This window comes from Heterostelium album (assembly GCF_000004825.1).
Source record: "Heterostelium album PN500 unplaced genomic scaffold PPL_contig12, whole genome shotgun sequence".
Lineage (NCBI taxonomy): Eukaryota > Evosea > Eumycetozoa > Acytosteliales > Acytosteliaceae > Heterostelium > Heterostelium album.
Window position 1 is genome coordinate 115,326 of NW_008805089.1, and position 12,956 is coordinate 128,281.

Below are 12,956 nucleotides of genomic sequence, written 5' to 3' on the forward strand. Positions count from 1 at the left end.
CCACCAGAAACCAGCACACAGTAAATTAAATATAGGATAAAAGACTACCACTATTACTTGATTTCTCAAATATAAACAATCCAATCCATCATATTATATGGTCCTATAATAGCTATAACCACACACCACACATTTATAAAAAATACCAAACCACACACAGTACAAAACACATGATTTTTGAAACACGCACGATGTGCAAGTAAAAATAAAATCAAAGCTGAAAGTTAAAGTTAAATGCAAATATGAAGTAAAAGTAATATTATTTAAAAATTATCTTTTCAGATAATGATTCAAAATCAAAAAAGTAAGGTCACAACACAGGTGTGTGCGATTAACATCGACTATTATTCGCGCGAATACTGAGTTATTGTAGTAGAGGAACTGAAATTAAATTATGATAACCCATCACACGCTTTTTCAAATGATTAATTTATGTATATGTTATGTAGTGTATAGGTAGTGTGTTGTGTGTGTTGATGGTTTTGTGTGAAAATAAAAGTTAAAAAAATGAATACTAATAAAAGTGCACTCATCACTATAATGATTTTCAACTAATAGCAAGTTGATTGGTAAAGTTTGATTGTGAAATTATTTTGCTGATTTTGAATGTTATGAACACTCTGAACTGAACTTTACATTGTAACTGTTATCTTGTTATAAAACTATTATTTCTTTATTGCAATACCTAACTGAAATCTGATCTGTGTGTTGTTGTTATAGAAGTTAGGTTGATAAATATATCTAAATATTTCCTAATTTGAATTTTATAATATTATTGATGTATGTATCACAACATGATTGTGATATAGACTATAAATACATATATATATAATAAATTTGTATGTATGTATGTTTCTATAAATTAAAACAAGTTGATTTGTTTTGTTTTTGATTGGACTGGATTGAAATTGATTGTGAATTGAATTCCAATTGGACAACATTTGGTTTGGGTGATCTCGATCAGTTTTAGTGTGATCACTTCTAAATACCGTTTTGCATGATGTTATTGGGGTGTAATATGTGAAATAATATGTTGTGGAGAGTTGTGGATGGATAAAACAAAAACACACAAAACAACAACAACAATAATTAAATTATTGAATCCAATCCAATGTTATAATCCATTTTAATCCACTGAAATCCATCAGTCAGTCCAATTGGAAAATATTCACTTTTAACTACCGGTTGATATTCAAATGGGTATTGTGTTAATGGTGAAAATGTATAAAGATATTAAGATTAAGAGTTACTTTGTGTGTGTGAATGATTAGTAGTGCTTGTTGTTTGGATAGAAGTAACTGTTTGGTTGGAATATGGCTAATTATTATTGTTTTCCATTTTTGTTGATAGTAACCGTTGGAGTGATGCAACCAAACAACAACAACAACATTAACGGCTTACTATTATTAATCCCAAATAAAAAGATATATGAAGCTTGAATCTAAATTAATTACTACTAAAACTGAATTGAAGTATTTGTGTGTGTGTGTTTGTTGCGATGTGATTTGAATTATATAATTTTGAATTAATGCTAACCTATAAATTTAATATTAAAATAAGATATCTTATTAGTTATACTGATCTTTGGCCAACTTATATCAATTGAAAATAAAAGTATGTTTTTATTATTATAATTAAAACAAATGGTTGTAAAGTGAATGTCGGTGAAATTTAAGATGGAAATAAATAGTAAGTTTCAATGCTAAGATTAGCATTAATAATGATGCTATGATGTTTGATTGATTGTGATTGCTATTACTATCAAGTTTCTATATAATTAAATCTTCAACACATATAACATTGATCGTTGACCATGTCGTAGTGTGCTCTTAAAATGACAAGTCAATGAAATGTGAATGATGAACTGTGCGTGTGTGTGTAAACATTGTATGTATGTTTGTTGTCAAGTGTTTTTTTAACAATATTAATATAAATGATTTCTTGTTTGATCGATTGTCGATTGATTGTAATTAATTAATTAATATATATTTCAAATTCAAACATCTAATTTTAACCATTTTTATTATTTTTGTTTTGTTTATGAAAGCCCTCATAGTATAATATTAATTGAGATTGTTTGATCGTTGATTGATTGAAGTTTCTATTTTTGTACTTTGATGTCAAGTTTTATTTAAAGACGATTTGCAACAAACTAAATATACTATGATACACTTTGACTCCACTCTTGTTTGTTTGGCGCCAATTTCTTACCTTCTTATAATAAAATAAATCACTACTATTCCTATTCCTAATAAAACTTGATTATCTATCTAAATATTATTGACTATCTTTCTTCGGAATTAGGAAGCTGCTACTCTTTCTTTGACATGAAAATGTGTGTTTTAAAATAATATAATACAAAAATTAATAAAAAAATTAATCATATACACTGTGTATCAATCAATCTAAAAACTATGTTATCTGAAATTAAATATAATGATTGACTAACTTTAGTGATATGATATGATTTGATAAATAAATAAATAATAAATAATAAATAATAAATAAATAAAGTATATTTATCTCTTTGTTTTTGTTTTGTTTAATGAAAAAAAGTCGGATAAAGAGAAAAGTATATTTTCTTGGTTAATAGTTGATAAATTAATAAAATAAAATGTTGATTGTGTTTTTGGTTATTTTTTTTTGTTTTATTTTGGAACAAGATTTCACTAGATTTGAATAAAAAAACAAAGTTTTGATTTATTTTTGTCAGTTATAATCGTCTGTTTATCTCAGACCCACCAAAAAAACAAAAACAAAAAATGATTAAAAACCTATGAAATTCTAAAAACAAAAAAAAACCCCAAAATTTGTGCCACAACCCAATTAATTACTCAAAAATTATCCTTGCACAATTCTTCTTTAAACTTGGTATCTTCGATTTGAATTATCTCGATCAACTTTGGGTGGAAAGTGACCTTATTTGTGTCATTTCTCATGAATATAATGAAATATTAATTATTTTTCGTAAAAGTTTTAAATTATTGACCATCCTTACAACCACACCAAGTTCTGAACAATTTTGTTTTGGTATTCTTCAATTACCTTTTCAAAGATAAAATACCTAGGATTTGAAATGTAATATAATTCTATAGAATTTTTAATAAATAGATTATCTGTAACCAATGAATGAATCAATTCATTAAGGATATAAATTATCATTTATTCAAATGAGGTCAAACAAAGGTCCACCCAGGTAAATCTATTTCAATTTTTTTTTGTTTTTTGTTTTTTGTTTTTTTACCGTTGCAAAAATTTAAATTAAATTAAAATTATTGCAAAGTATGTATGTTTCAAAGAACCAGTGATTAACATCATTTTTTTTTTGAATTCATAGCATAAACACCTTTACAAAACAAACAAAAAGACGATTTTTTTAAAACATTTTTGTAATATATTTTTTTTGTACATAATAATAATAAGAAAACAAACACACAAAAAACAAACATAGAAATAAATGAAATAATATTGTAAAAAAAAAAAAATAGAAAAAAAAAAAGAGAAAACATCAACAGCAACAAAAAAATGAAATATTTAGATTCTACAAATCTAATTGCTTTGAGTACATATCTAGATAGGTTGGATATTGGTGATGGCATACTGAACGGTATTTTAGAGTCATATTCATGCAAGGTTGCAGGCTCCGATAAGAAGCTGTTCAAGTCGCTCGACAAGGAGCTAGAGGTGCAATACAGCAGTAGCTTAGAGCCGACGTCGACGTCGACGCTTGGCAGTTCACTGCTACAGGGCAGTTCATTCAATGAACTACACAACAGTCATCACTATGGCGGTGGTATGTCTACGACGCTGTCGTCCAGTCCGTTCGGACCGCTGACATCGAGTGCCGGTCGCAAAACCATGATACATCTGATATCGACGTTGAATGCGTGCTTCGTCGACTACGACTTCTCCAGTTCGAAGCCCGACCAATTCCGAAAGGAGAGTAACCTTTCACTCGTAATGAACAGCGTAAACACATCGCTGCAATCGATCATCAATAACTACAAGACAGAGATGCAAGAACGTTTGTGGACATCGATAGACCAAGAGATTGTACTATCGAAAACTGAAATCTATTCGTATATACCAGAGTCACCCGATCCTTTCACTGAAGAAGGTGTTATGTAAGTACAACATAATATTGTTATGTAATTAATTACAAAAGTAAAAGTTCATCCATGGATATATAATATTAACAACAACAATAACAATAACATTTAGTTGGAGTTTTAATTACTTTTTTTATAATAAGAGTCTGAAAAGGATCATATTCTTTTGTTGTAGATTATTAAAGTAAGTGTTCGTTAATAGTTAGTAGTTAAAAGTAGTCAATAGTTACAATCATTATAATCATCTTTATTTACTAACTGTTTATATTCATTTAAAATATATACAAATTACTATAGTAAGGCATTGGAGATGGCAAATAGTAGAGATCAAATTAGTATGAGTAGAGATTCGGATTCAGATGATGAGTAAGTATAGCTATGCTTTTATAATAGGATATCAAATGTATACAATGATTATTTATACAATTTTAGGTATGAATATAATGAATATGATGATGCAATAGGTGACAATATGGAGATGGATATGTAACAGTCTTTCTACACAATTTAATCTTATCAAACAACATCATCCAACATCATCTGATAAGAAGAATTCAATAATAATTGTAAATAGATGTATATTACATAAGCAAAACAAACAAAACATAACAATTATCAATAAATAATCAATCGAAGAAAAAAATAAAATAAAAATAGTAATAAAAGTCTAGTGTAAATCATATGAAAGAGAGAGTGAACATCAAAAGTTGATGACTCGACAATAGCAATAACAACACTGCACAATTCAAGACTACAAAAAAAAAAAAGAAAGAAAGCTAGCTAGATGATTTTTTACAAAAATAAACTAGTTTTTTTTTTTTATATTTAAGTAATAATAATAATAATTTGTAAATACCGATCATTGAAATGCAAAGATAAATTATACATTCCGAAATTTCATGCAAGCGAAATTTCCTTTCATCCTCTCATTATAAAAATAGAAAATACATAAATAAAAAAATCACAAAAAAAATAAACTAAAAAAAAACAAACGATTTTGTACCTTAAAAAGTAAATGATGATCATCAAAAACCACACACCCACACTTCCCATCTCCAAATGAAACACAAAAAATCATTAAAATCAAATTATCATGATTCATTTGAACCCTTCCTACGCAATAAACAAAAAGGAAAGATGGTCCTTCAGCCGCAACGGTAAAATGAACATTCAATGTTTTTAATGTTTAATTACATTGCGACTCACCCATTAATTCTAGAATTTAGTAATTAAATTAAGCAATAATCAATAATAATAAAGTGTTAAATGCATTTGGGAATTAGATGAAAAAAATGAAACTTTAAAGGGGTACCCACCACTCACTATGAGTGAGCCTCTACCTCCTCCTACCTACTCTCTTTTAAATAGGAAAGAGTGAGGATTTGTTAAATATGAATATGAATGAAATTACAAAAAATTTAGTTTTAAACAATAATAATAAACATAATCATATTGAATATAATATAATATAAAATTGTTATTTTTATATAGATAGATAAATATTTATTAAAAAAGATAAAATCACACAACAAAAGATGTATAACTATTATCATTATAACTACTACAATTCTATTGATGATGAAAACTCGTTCAATGGAAAGAGAAACAAAAACAACAGTAGTTACTTCAATGCCAGTACTAGATCAACTACCACCACTGCTACCACAACTACCACTACAACCAACTTCAACAACAGCAACGGTTACAATTTTAATAACAATTATTACAATAGCTATAACTATAACTATTACAACATTTACAAACTTGATAGTTTAGAGATGCATGAAGAATTGCGAAATAAAAATATGGTAAGTAATCTGTTAAAAATCAAATAAAACCCCACACCTGACCAGACATAGCAAAAATAGTATTTTGCAGTCGCCACAAACTTTTTTTCATGCAAAAAAAAAAAAAAAAAGTGTGAACAGCAAGTGGTTCGCTATGTTGGTTTTTTTTTGTTTTTCTCACTAGCTTTAATTGACTTTTAACATCTTGTGTCTTGCAACCAGAGATCTATCTTTTATTGTTATTTCTTTACAATTTAAAGTCCTATTGTTATTTTCCAATATCCTACTCGTCATATAAAAAAAAAAAAAGATAAACTTTAAAGTTTATCTTCATATTTAACACTTTTTTTTTTTCCAACAATTTTGAGAAAACTTATTTTCATATCGTTAGATAAGATTGTTACTGATGTTTAAGATCTGACATTGTTCTAACTTTAATAGTAATAATATATATATATAGTCAAATAACCATCGCGCCAAACTAAACCAACATCTCGACAATAGTACTTAAAGTTGTTTGTTAAATTTAGTTTTTTTTTTTTGTTGTAATGTTTTTTATATTAATATCACACTATAATACATAATACCATTTTCGTTCATGTAATATTGTTGTTGTTATTCATTCTGGTACACATTAATAATAATATGTTACTGAATTTACAACAATATTAATTTGTATTTTTAGTGAGTAGTGTAAGATTTGGTTGTTTTTTTTTTTTTTTAGTTTTTATCTTTCTAATAAGATTAGATGGTCAAATGAATGTGTGTGTTGGTGTGTGAAATATGAAAACTACTACTTTTTTGGATTAAATAGGTTTTTTTTTTTAATTTAAGCAAAGATAAGATATCATCCATTTTATTAAAAAAATGTATTGTATGTCTTAATTTTTTTTTAATGTGTTATTTTTAAAATTAGTGGTGATAGTGTAGTGTGGGTTTGTGTGTAAACACAACCAAATGATATTGAAATTGAGACTGTCATCATCAAATCCAAATTAACATAACAATAGTGGTAATAATAATAGTAGTAGTAGTAGGAACTAATTAAACTAAACTATATATTGTAATTTTGTATGCATATAAAAATAAAAAAATAAAAATAACAAAATAATTAAATTTTTGGTTTTTTATTTATTTTTATATATATAAATATGAAATGGAATAATAATAATAATAATATTAATTAATAATATCAACACAAAAATAGTTAACTTTAGTTTGGCTTTTTTTAATTTTTTTTTTTAAACAAGTAACCAATCAATTATCATCAAACAAACAAATATATTTAATAATCTTAGAATAGAATAGAATAGTCATTCATTATAACATACAATAGAAAAACATCAGCACAGTAACAACAGTAACAACAAACTGCAAACTGTATTTACATTTTTAAATTTCATTGTTTAAAAGAATATTATTATTAAAAAACAAAAAATTGTTTCACCAATTTGGAGGATTTAGTTTGGTTAACATCAAAAAAAATCATCATTCTGTTTTTATTATTTTAAAAGAAATCAAAGTATTGGTACGACCTTTCATTATTTAATTAATCATCATTCTTTATCTATATTTCCAACAAGACAAGTCATATCATAGGTTTTGTTACAATTGTTATTATTATTATTATTTTTTTTTAATAATTAGTATTGAAATTCGTATTTTTTGGTGTTTTCATTTGAAAATATACACAACTAATGAATTCATTCATATTTACAACTGAAAACTGAACCTTGAATTAATATTTCAGTTGATGGTGTTATATTGTTATTTTAACTTATTATCCAATAAGATTAATATAATAATTATAATTATTATTATACACAATTATTAAGATTATTTTTATTGAATTTGAGTTGGGAGTACAAAGGATTTTTGTAAATTTACAGAGCAATCCCAATTTTTAAATTCAATTTGACAAAAAATATTAATTTTTTTGTATTTTCTTATTTGTTTTGTTTTGTCCACTTGTACTTATACTTATACTTATACTTTTACTCTTTAAAACTATTTGATATTAATCATAATAATTATTGTTTTTGTTATTTTTTTTTAGGAGGAGCATTACTTGTTGTCCCATTTGCAACATTTAGATGAGATAGTAGGACCAAGTGCAATGGAATCACTACAGGCACAACAAGATTTCGATTTGACATCGTCGTCACATCATCAGTTTTCAGAGATAGTTCCAATTATATATAATCCAACATACAGTTCACTAAGATATACAAATGAAAATACAAATCCATCATCCTCATCTTCATCCTCATCATCAAATAATAATATTAATACAACAAATAATAATGATGAAGATACTAGAATGATATCTATTGAAGATGAAGATGATTCAAAGGTGCCAAATTCCGATAGAATAGTCGCACATTTTTTGGATTCCGCAGAGAGTGTCATACAACAACAACACGATTACTATGGTAAGAAGAAGATGATAGCTGTCCAACCTTTGGATTTAATAGTGACCGATCAGAATTTCGATGATATTGCCAGTCATAGTAGCGCAGCAAGCAGCGCTAGCAACAATAGCAACAGCAATAACAACAATTGTCATTCACCACTTTATTTGGAGTGTCTCCCCGTAGAGATTCTCTTTTGTATATGTAAATTCCTCAATGTAAATTCACTTAGAAACCTATCAATGGTTAACAGATTCTTTCAAGAAATGGGAAACCAAGAAGATATTTGGAAGGTAATTTGAAATTAACAAAACAAAAGTGATAATAATTACTAATAATCAAAATTATAAATAGCATATATTTATTGAAAGATATGGAGGTAAATGTAAATTACCTGGTTCAGTTTTGAATTGGAGATTGTTTTATAGTGCACATCATCTATATACTGGGGATTGGGATAAAAATAAAAAAGGAAAAATGGTCATTTCCAAAGAAGGACTGACAGTTTCACATGGTGGTGATTATTTAGGTAGTTATCAATCTGCCAGAGGATCACATCGTATTGAATCCGGTTGTACATATTGGGAGATTTTAATAGAATGTTTAAAGTAAGTAGAGGTTTGGAAAACCAATAGTTATTTATTTATAAAAAAATAACTTTTTTATTAATTAATTTACTTTTTGACACTACAGTTTTAATCAAACAGGATTTCATTTGGTTATTGGTGTTATACCGGAATCGTTTACAGTATGGCAATCTTATTTGACAAGTAATGGTGGTTGGGGATATCTAGCGGATGGACGCAAAGCAAACAACAGTGGCAATGGCATACCCTACGCAAAAGGATTCGTTCAGGGTGATCGTGTCGGTGTTCTCGTTGATATGAATGAAAAAACCTTATCTTTTTATTTGAATGGAGTATCACAAGGTGTGGCATTTAGAAATATCGATCAACCAGTCTATCCGGGTGTCAGCCTACTCACCGGTGGTCAAAGTATTTCATTTATTCCCAATCCTGTTTTCCCAAAAATTTATGAATAACACAATAATTAATAATAATAATAATAATAATAATATTAAATATAAAACAAATTTATCATATTATCACTATCACTATAATCATAATATCACAAAAGTCATTATATTATACACAAGAAGTATCAATATTTTTAGAAAAAAAAAACAATTATTTTATTTTCGATCAAAATAAATTACTATTTATAATATTAAACAATTAAACTAAAACTTATGTGAATTGAAATACAAAAAACTTAAATCTTTAATATTTTAAGACATCCGTTATTCAAGGAGTATCATTTAGCGCTACTATATCATATTTATTTTTAATAGAAAAGCTGCAGAGCATAATCTTTACAGTAATTTAACTTTTTTAAATAATTTAATCTAATATTTCTATTACTATCAAAATAATTTAATAATGATCATTTAATATTACAATATTTATTAGTATTGAAAATATCTTGATTTTTATTTGAATCCACACCCAAAAACAAATTTTAATTGGGTTTTGGCATCATCAAAATAGATGATCTCATCGGGACCAAAAATATTTTTTTTTGATTTTTTTTTTTTTTTATCATTATGTACAGGTAGAACTTTTTAAGATTCTTTTTAAAAAATAGAATTGTAAATAAGAATAATAGTTTATAATAATGATATTTATAAATGATTTAACAACAGAGATACTAAATGTTTGTATAACTTATTGGTATGTTGCTATTGCTATCTACTTGTTAAGAGTTGTCAGTAGTAGTTTCAATAGTTTTACAAGCTATGGCAAATTAGATTCAAATCGATTAAACAACAGCAATAATAATCAACCACAACAACAACAGAATATAAATAATAGAAGTATTCTAAGTGCATTGTATTTAGATTATCAATTGTTTGAAACTAAATATGGATGGTTCCTATTCTATTTGACGGCGTTCTCAAGTGCTATGTCGTTACTTGGAATAGTGTATCTGCTGGATCTCTACAACAATATCAACTATCACAACGTTATCTTTCTCATCATTTTCTATTGTATGATAATGTTCCAATCGATTCGTAGAATGTACGAAACCATTGAGATACAGGTTCATTCATTCTCAATGATGAACGTCCTCTTGTTTGTCTCTGGTATTTCTTACTATATAATGGCAACAGTCTCGCCACTGGCCGAATTCATAGCGAGACTCGAATTCAAATACATCGAACCACAGTTGGATTACGATAACCAGGAATACGATGACAACGAGATTAACAACATGTACAAGTTGATTATTGTCGTGTTTTTGGTGGCATCGCTACTACAACAACGAATTCACAAACAACTAGCAGCCATTAGAAAATCATCGACCACCTCCACCAACAACAGCAACAACACCATTAATGACAATAGCAAGCCATACTACGAGATTCCAAAAGGTGGTCTATTCAACTTGGTATCGTGTCCACACTTCCTAATGGAGATTATTATCTACTTTTGTTTTGTTGCACTTTCAAACTTTAAATCAAAAACATTATGGTAAATATCATATCGATCATCATCATCATCATCAATTATCATTATCATCATTTCGATATTAACAACATAGTAATATTAAATACAATATCTCTAACACATTCATACATTTACATGTTTTTTTAGGTTACTTTTTATCTTTACAAGTTTAAATTTAATACATAGAGCATTAGAATCACATAATTGGTATAAAAAGACATTCAAATCTACATATCCATCAAATAGAAAAGCAATCATTCCATTTTTGTTGTAAAACTATTAACGAATAATAATTAAAAATAAAAACTAAAATCTTTAATCAATCAATCATTCAATGAGTATCATTGATATCGCTACTCTATTATTCCATAAATGATTTACAAAATAGTCTCAACAAAGATAAAGATGTTTGTACTTAAGTTTTACTTGATCTCTAGTAACTCTTCTATCTAGATCGATCGATTCAATATATTTTTTAACTAATAACCTTTAAATCTATCTATTGTGTAGTATTAACAATTTTTTTTTATTTACAATATTGATTGATTGATTCATTCATTTTTTATTGTAGTCAATTACATTCATATATGGATTATAGTAACCTTTTTGTTGTTGATTAAAATCGAGGACCTGTTTTGGTTTATACTCTGGGTGACAAGACATTCTGTGGCGACAAATATCAACTTCACAAATTGGGTCTTCTCCCCATGATATTTGCTTACTGTACCTAAATGGATAACAATTGCAATTTGGAACATAGTGAGGATCCTCCTCTTTCTTTCCACTAGGAAATCTGTTGTTACTATTTTCGTCGTACCATTTGTTGGTTGTTGTAGTATTGCTCCAGCCTCCACTCATTTCTAAAGGTGAATAATTATTTGATCAATAATAACAAAATTTATTTTTGGCTCTATTGTTTGTTTTTCTCTTGTTTTTTTTTCATTTACTTTTGGTGTTCTGTAGATTCATATAAAAATCAACAAACTTGATCGATCAATTTTTAAAAAAAAGGAAATTTTTGATGATCACTCAAATCGAAGATCAAGTTTTGAGAGGTTCAAAGAATTTTCTTTTTTTTGTGTTTAAAATTTAATTATCTATTTTTTTTTTTATTCTTCCAATTTCCTTAGTTCAAAACTATAAATAACTCACTTATTTATATATTTCAATTTTTTTCTATTAAAATAATGGATAGTACTTTTACATTTACCTATACTGGTAAAAAACATAGATATTTTCTTCAGAATAAAGATAAAAAATATGATATGAGAGAAGATAACTTTTTCCTTCCAAGTTATGAACGTCAAGCTCCTGATTTGGAACTCACGATCGACTATAACTTTGATGAAAAAGTAAAACAACATTTAAAGTATTTTAACAATATTACTGCAAGTGTTATCTCTAATATTAAAATAAACTATGAATTTAACTATCAAGTTCATCATATTTATTTCAATATTAACAAAAAGACACATAACTACGAATTGGTTGACACCAAGATAGAAACTATCAAGAAACAGCAAGTAATAAATCATAGTTACAATATTACCAACTATTTAAAAGAGTATCTTGAGGATATGAATACCTCTGCATTCAGGACATATGCCACTTTCAGAGATGCTAGGAGATATCCTCTAGTTACTTCATATCATCCAGACGAGAGTTGTAAACGAACGGTCATCTCTTGGTTCGAAGCAAGATACACTTACGTATGGGGTAACGAGTTGAATGCCAGGAACGAAGCAACTAAATTAGAGCAAGAAGAAAGAACTTCGAGAGCCAAGAGCGAAGTCGACCTAGTGGAGGCAGTCAATAACAAAAGAATTGTAAAACTGTACATTCGTGATTTCGACCGTTCATTTTTCGAAGTTGATAGTCTCTCTGGACAAAAGCTCAAAATGGAAATTTCAAGAAAAGCCAATTTCATCCAATTTATCAAGAATAATGGATTCAACCCAACTCCATCAGACCCAAATCTATTCGTTTTTGGAACTGTTGTTCCATTCTAACCAAACATTTTAAAACACAATTATAAATTCATTAAATAAAGATCAGATAAAATCAAATAAAGAATAAAAATAACTTTAAATTATTGTATTTTTAATAATTTGAAAACAATATTTTTATTTTAAAGGTATAAAT

General features: G+C 27.1%; 4 protein-coding genes across 4 annotated transcripts; 3 read left to right on the plus strand and 1 right to left on the minus strand.

Annotated features, from left to right (window-relative positions):
* Window positions 1-3,858: 3,858 nt before the first annotated feature.
* On the plus strand, window positions 3,859-9,782 carry PPL_05296 (uncharacterized protein; the record flags this gene model as incomplete). The annotated part of the gene is made up of 12 exons (XM_020576185.1): window positions 3,859-4,124; window positions 4,407-4,475; window positions 4,542-4,595; window positions 5,728-5,917; window positions 6,357-6,399; window positions 6,621-6,660; window positions 6,731-6,770; window positions 7,953-8,600; window positions 8,662-8,915; window positions 9,001-9,302; window positions 9,659-9,684; window positions 9,777-9,782. 12 exons carry the CDS (start codon window positions 3,859-3,861, stop codon window positions 9,780-9,782), a joined length of 1,938 nt encoding a protein of 645 aa, XP_020433434.1.
* Window positions 9,783-9,981: 199 nt separating this feature from the next.
* Window positions 9,982-11,233, plus strand: PPL_05297 (uncharacterized protein; the record flags this gene model as incomplete). Its single annotated transcript, XM_020576186.1, has 3 exons — window positions 9,982-10,838; window positions 10,983-11,084; window positions 11,203-11,233. The coding sequence occupies 3 exons, from the start codon at window positions 9,982-9,984 to the stop codon at window positions 11,231-11,233; spliced, it is 990 nt and encodes a 329-aa protein (XP_020433435.1).
* A 56-nt stretch (window positions 11,234-11,289) lies between these two features.
* On the minus strand, window positions 11,290-11,672 carry PPL_05298 (uncharacterized protein; the record flags this gene model as incomplete). Its single annotated transcript, XM_020576187.1, has 2 exons — window positions 11,290-11,313; window positions 11,394-11,672. The coding sequence occupies 2 exons, from the start codon at window positions 11,670-11,672 to the stop codon at window positions 11,290-11,292; spliced, it is 303 nt and encodes a 100-aa protein (XP_020433436.1).
* Window positions 11,673-12,001: 329 nt separating this feature from the next.
* Window positions 12,002-12,823, plus strand: PPL_05299 (uncharacterized protein; the record flags this gene model as incomplete). The annotated part of the gene is made up of 1 exon (XM_020576188.1): window positions 12,002-12,823. One exon carries the CDS (start codon window positions 12,002-12,004, stop codon window positions 12,821-12,823), a length of 822 nt encoding a protein of 273 aa, XP_020433437.1.
* Between the last annotated feature and the right edge of the window lie 133 nt (window positions 12,824-12,956).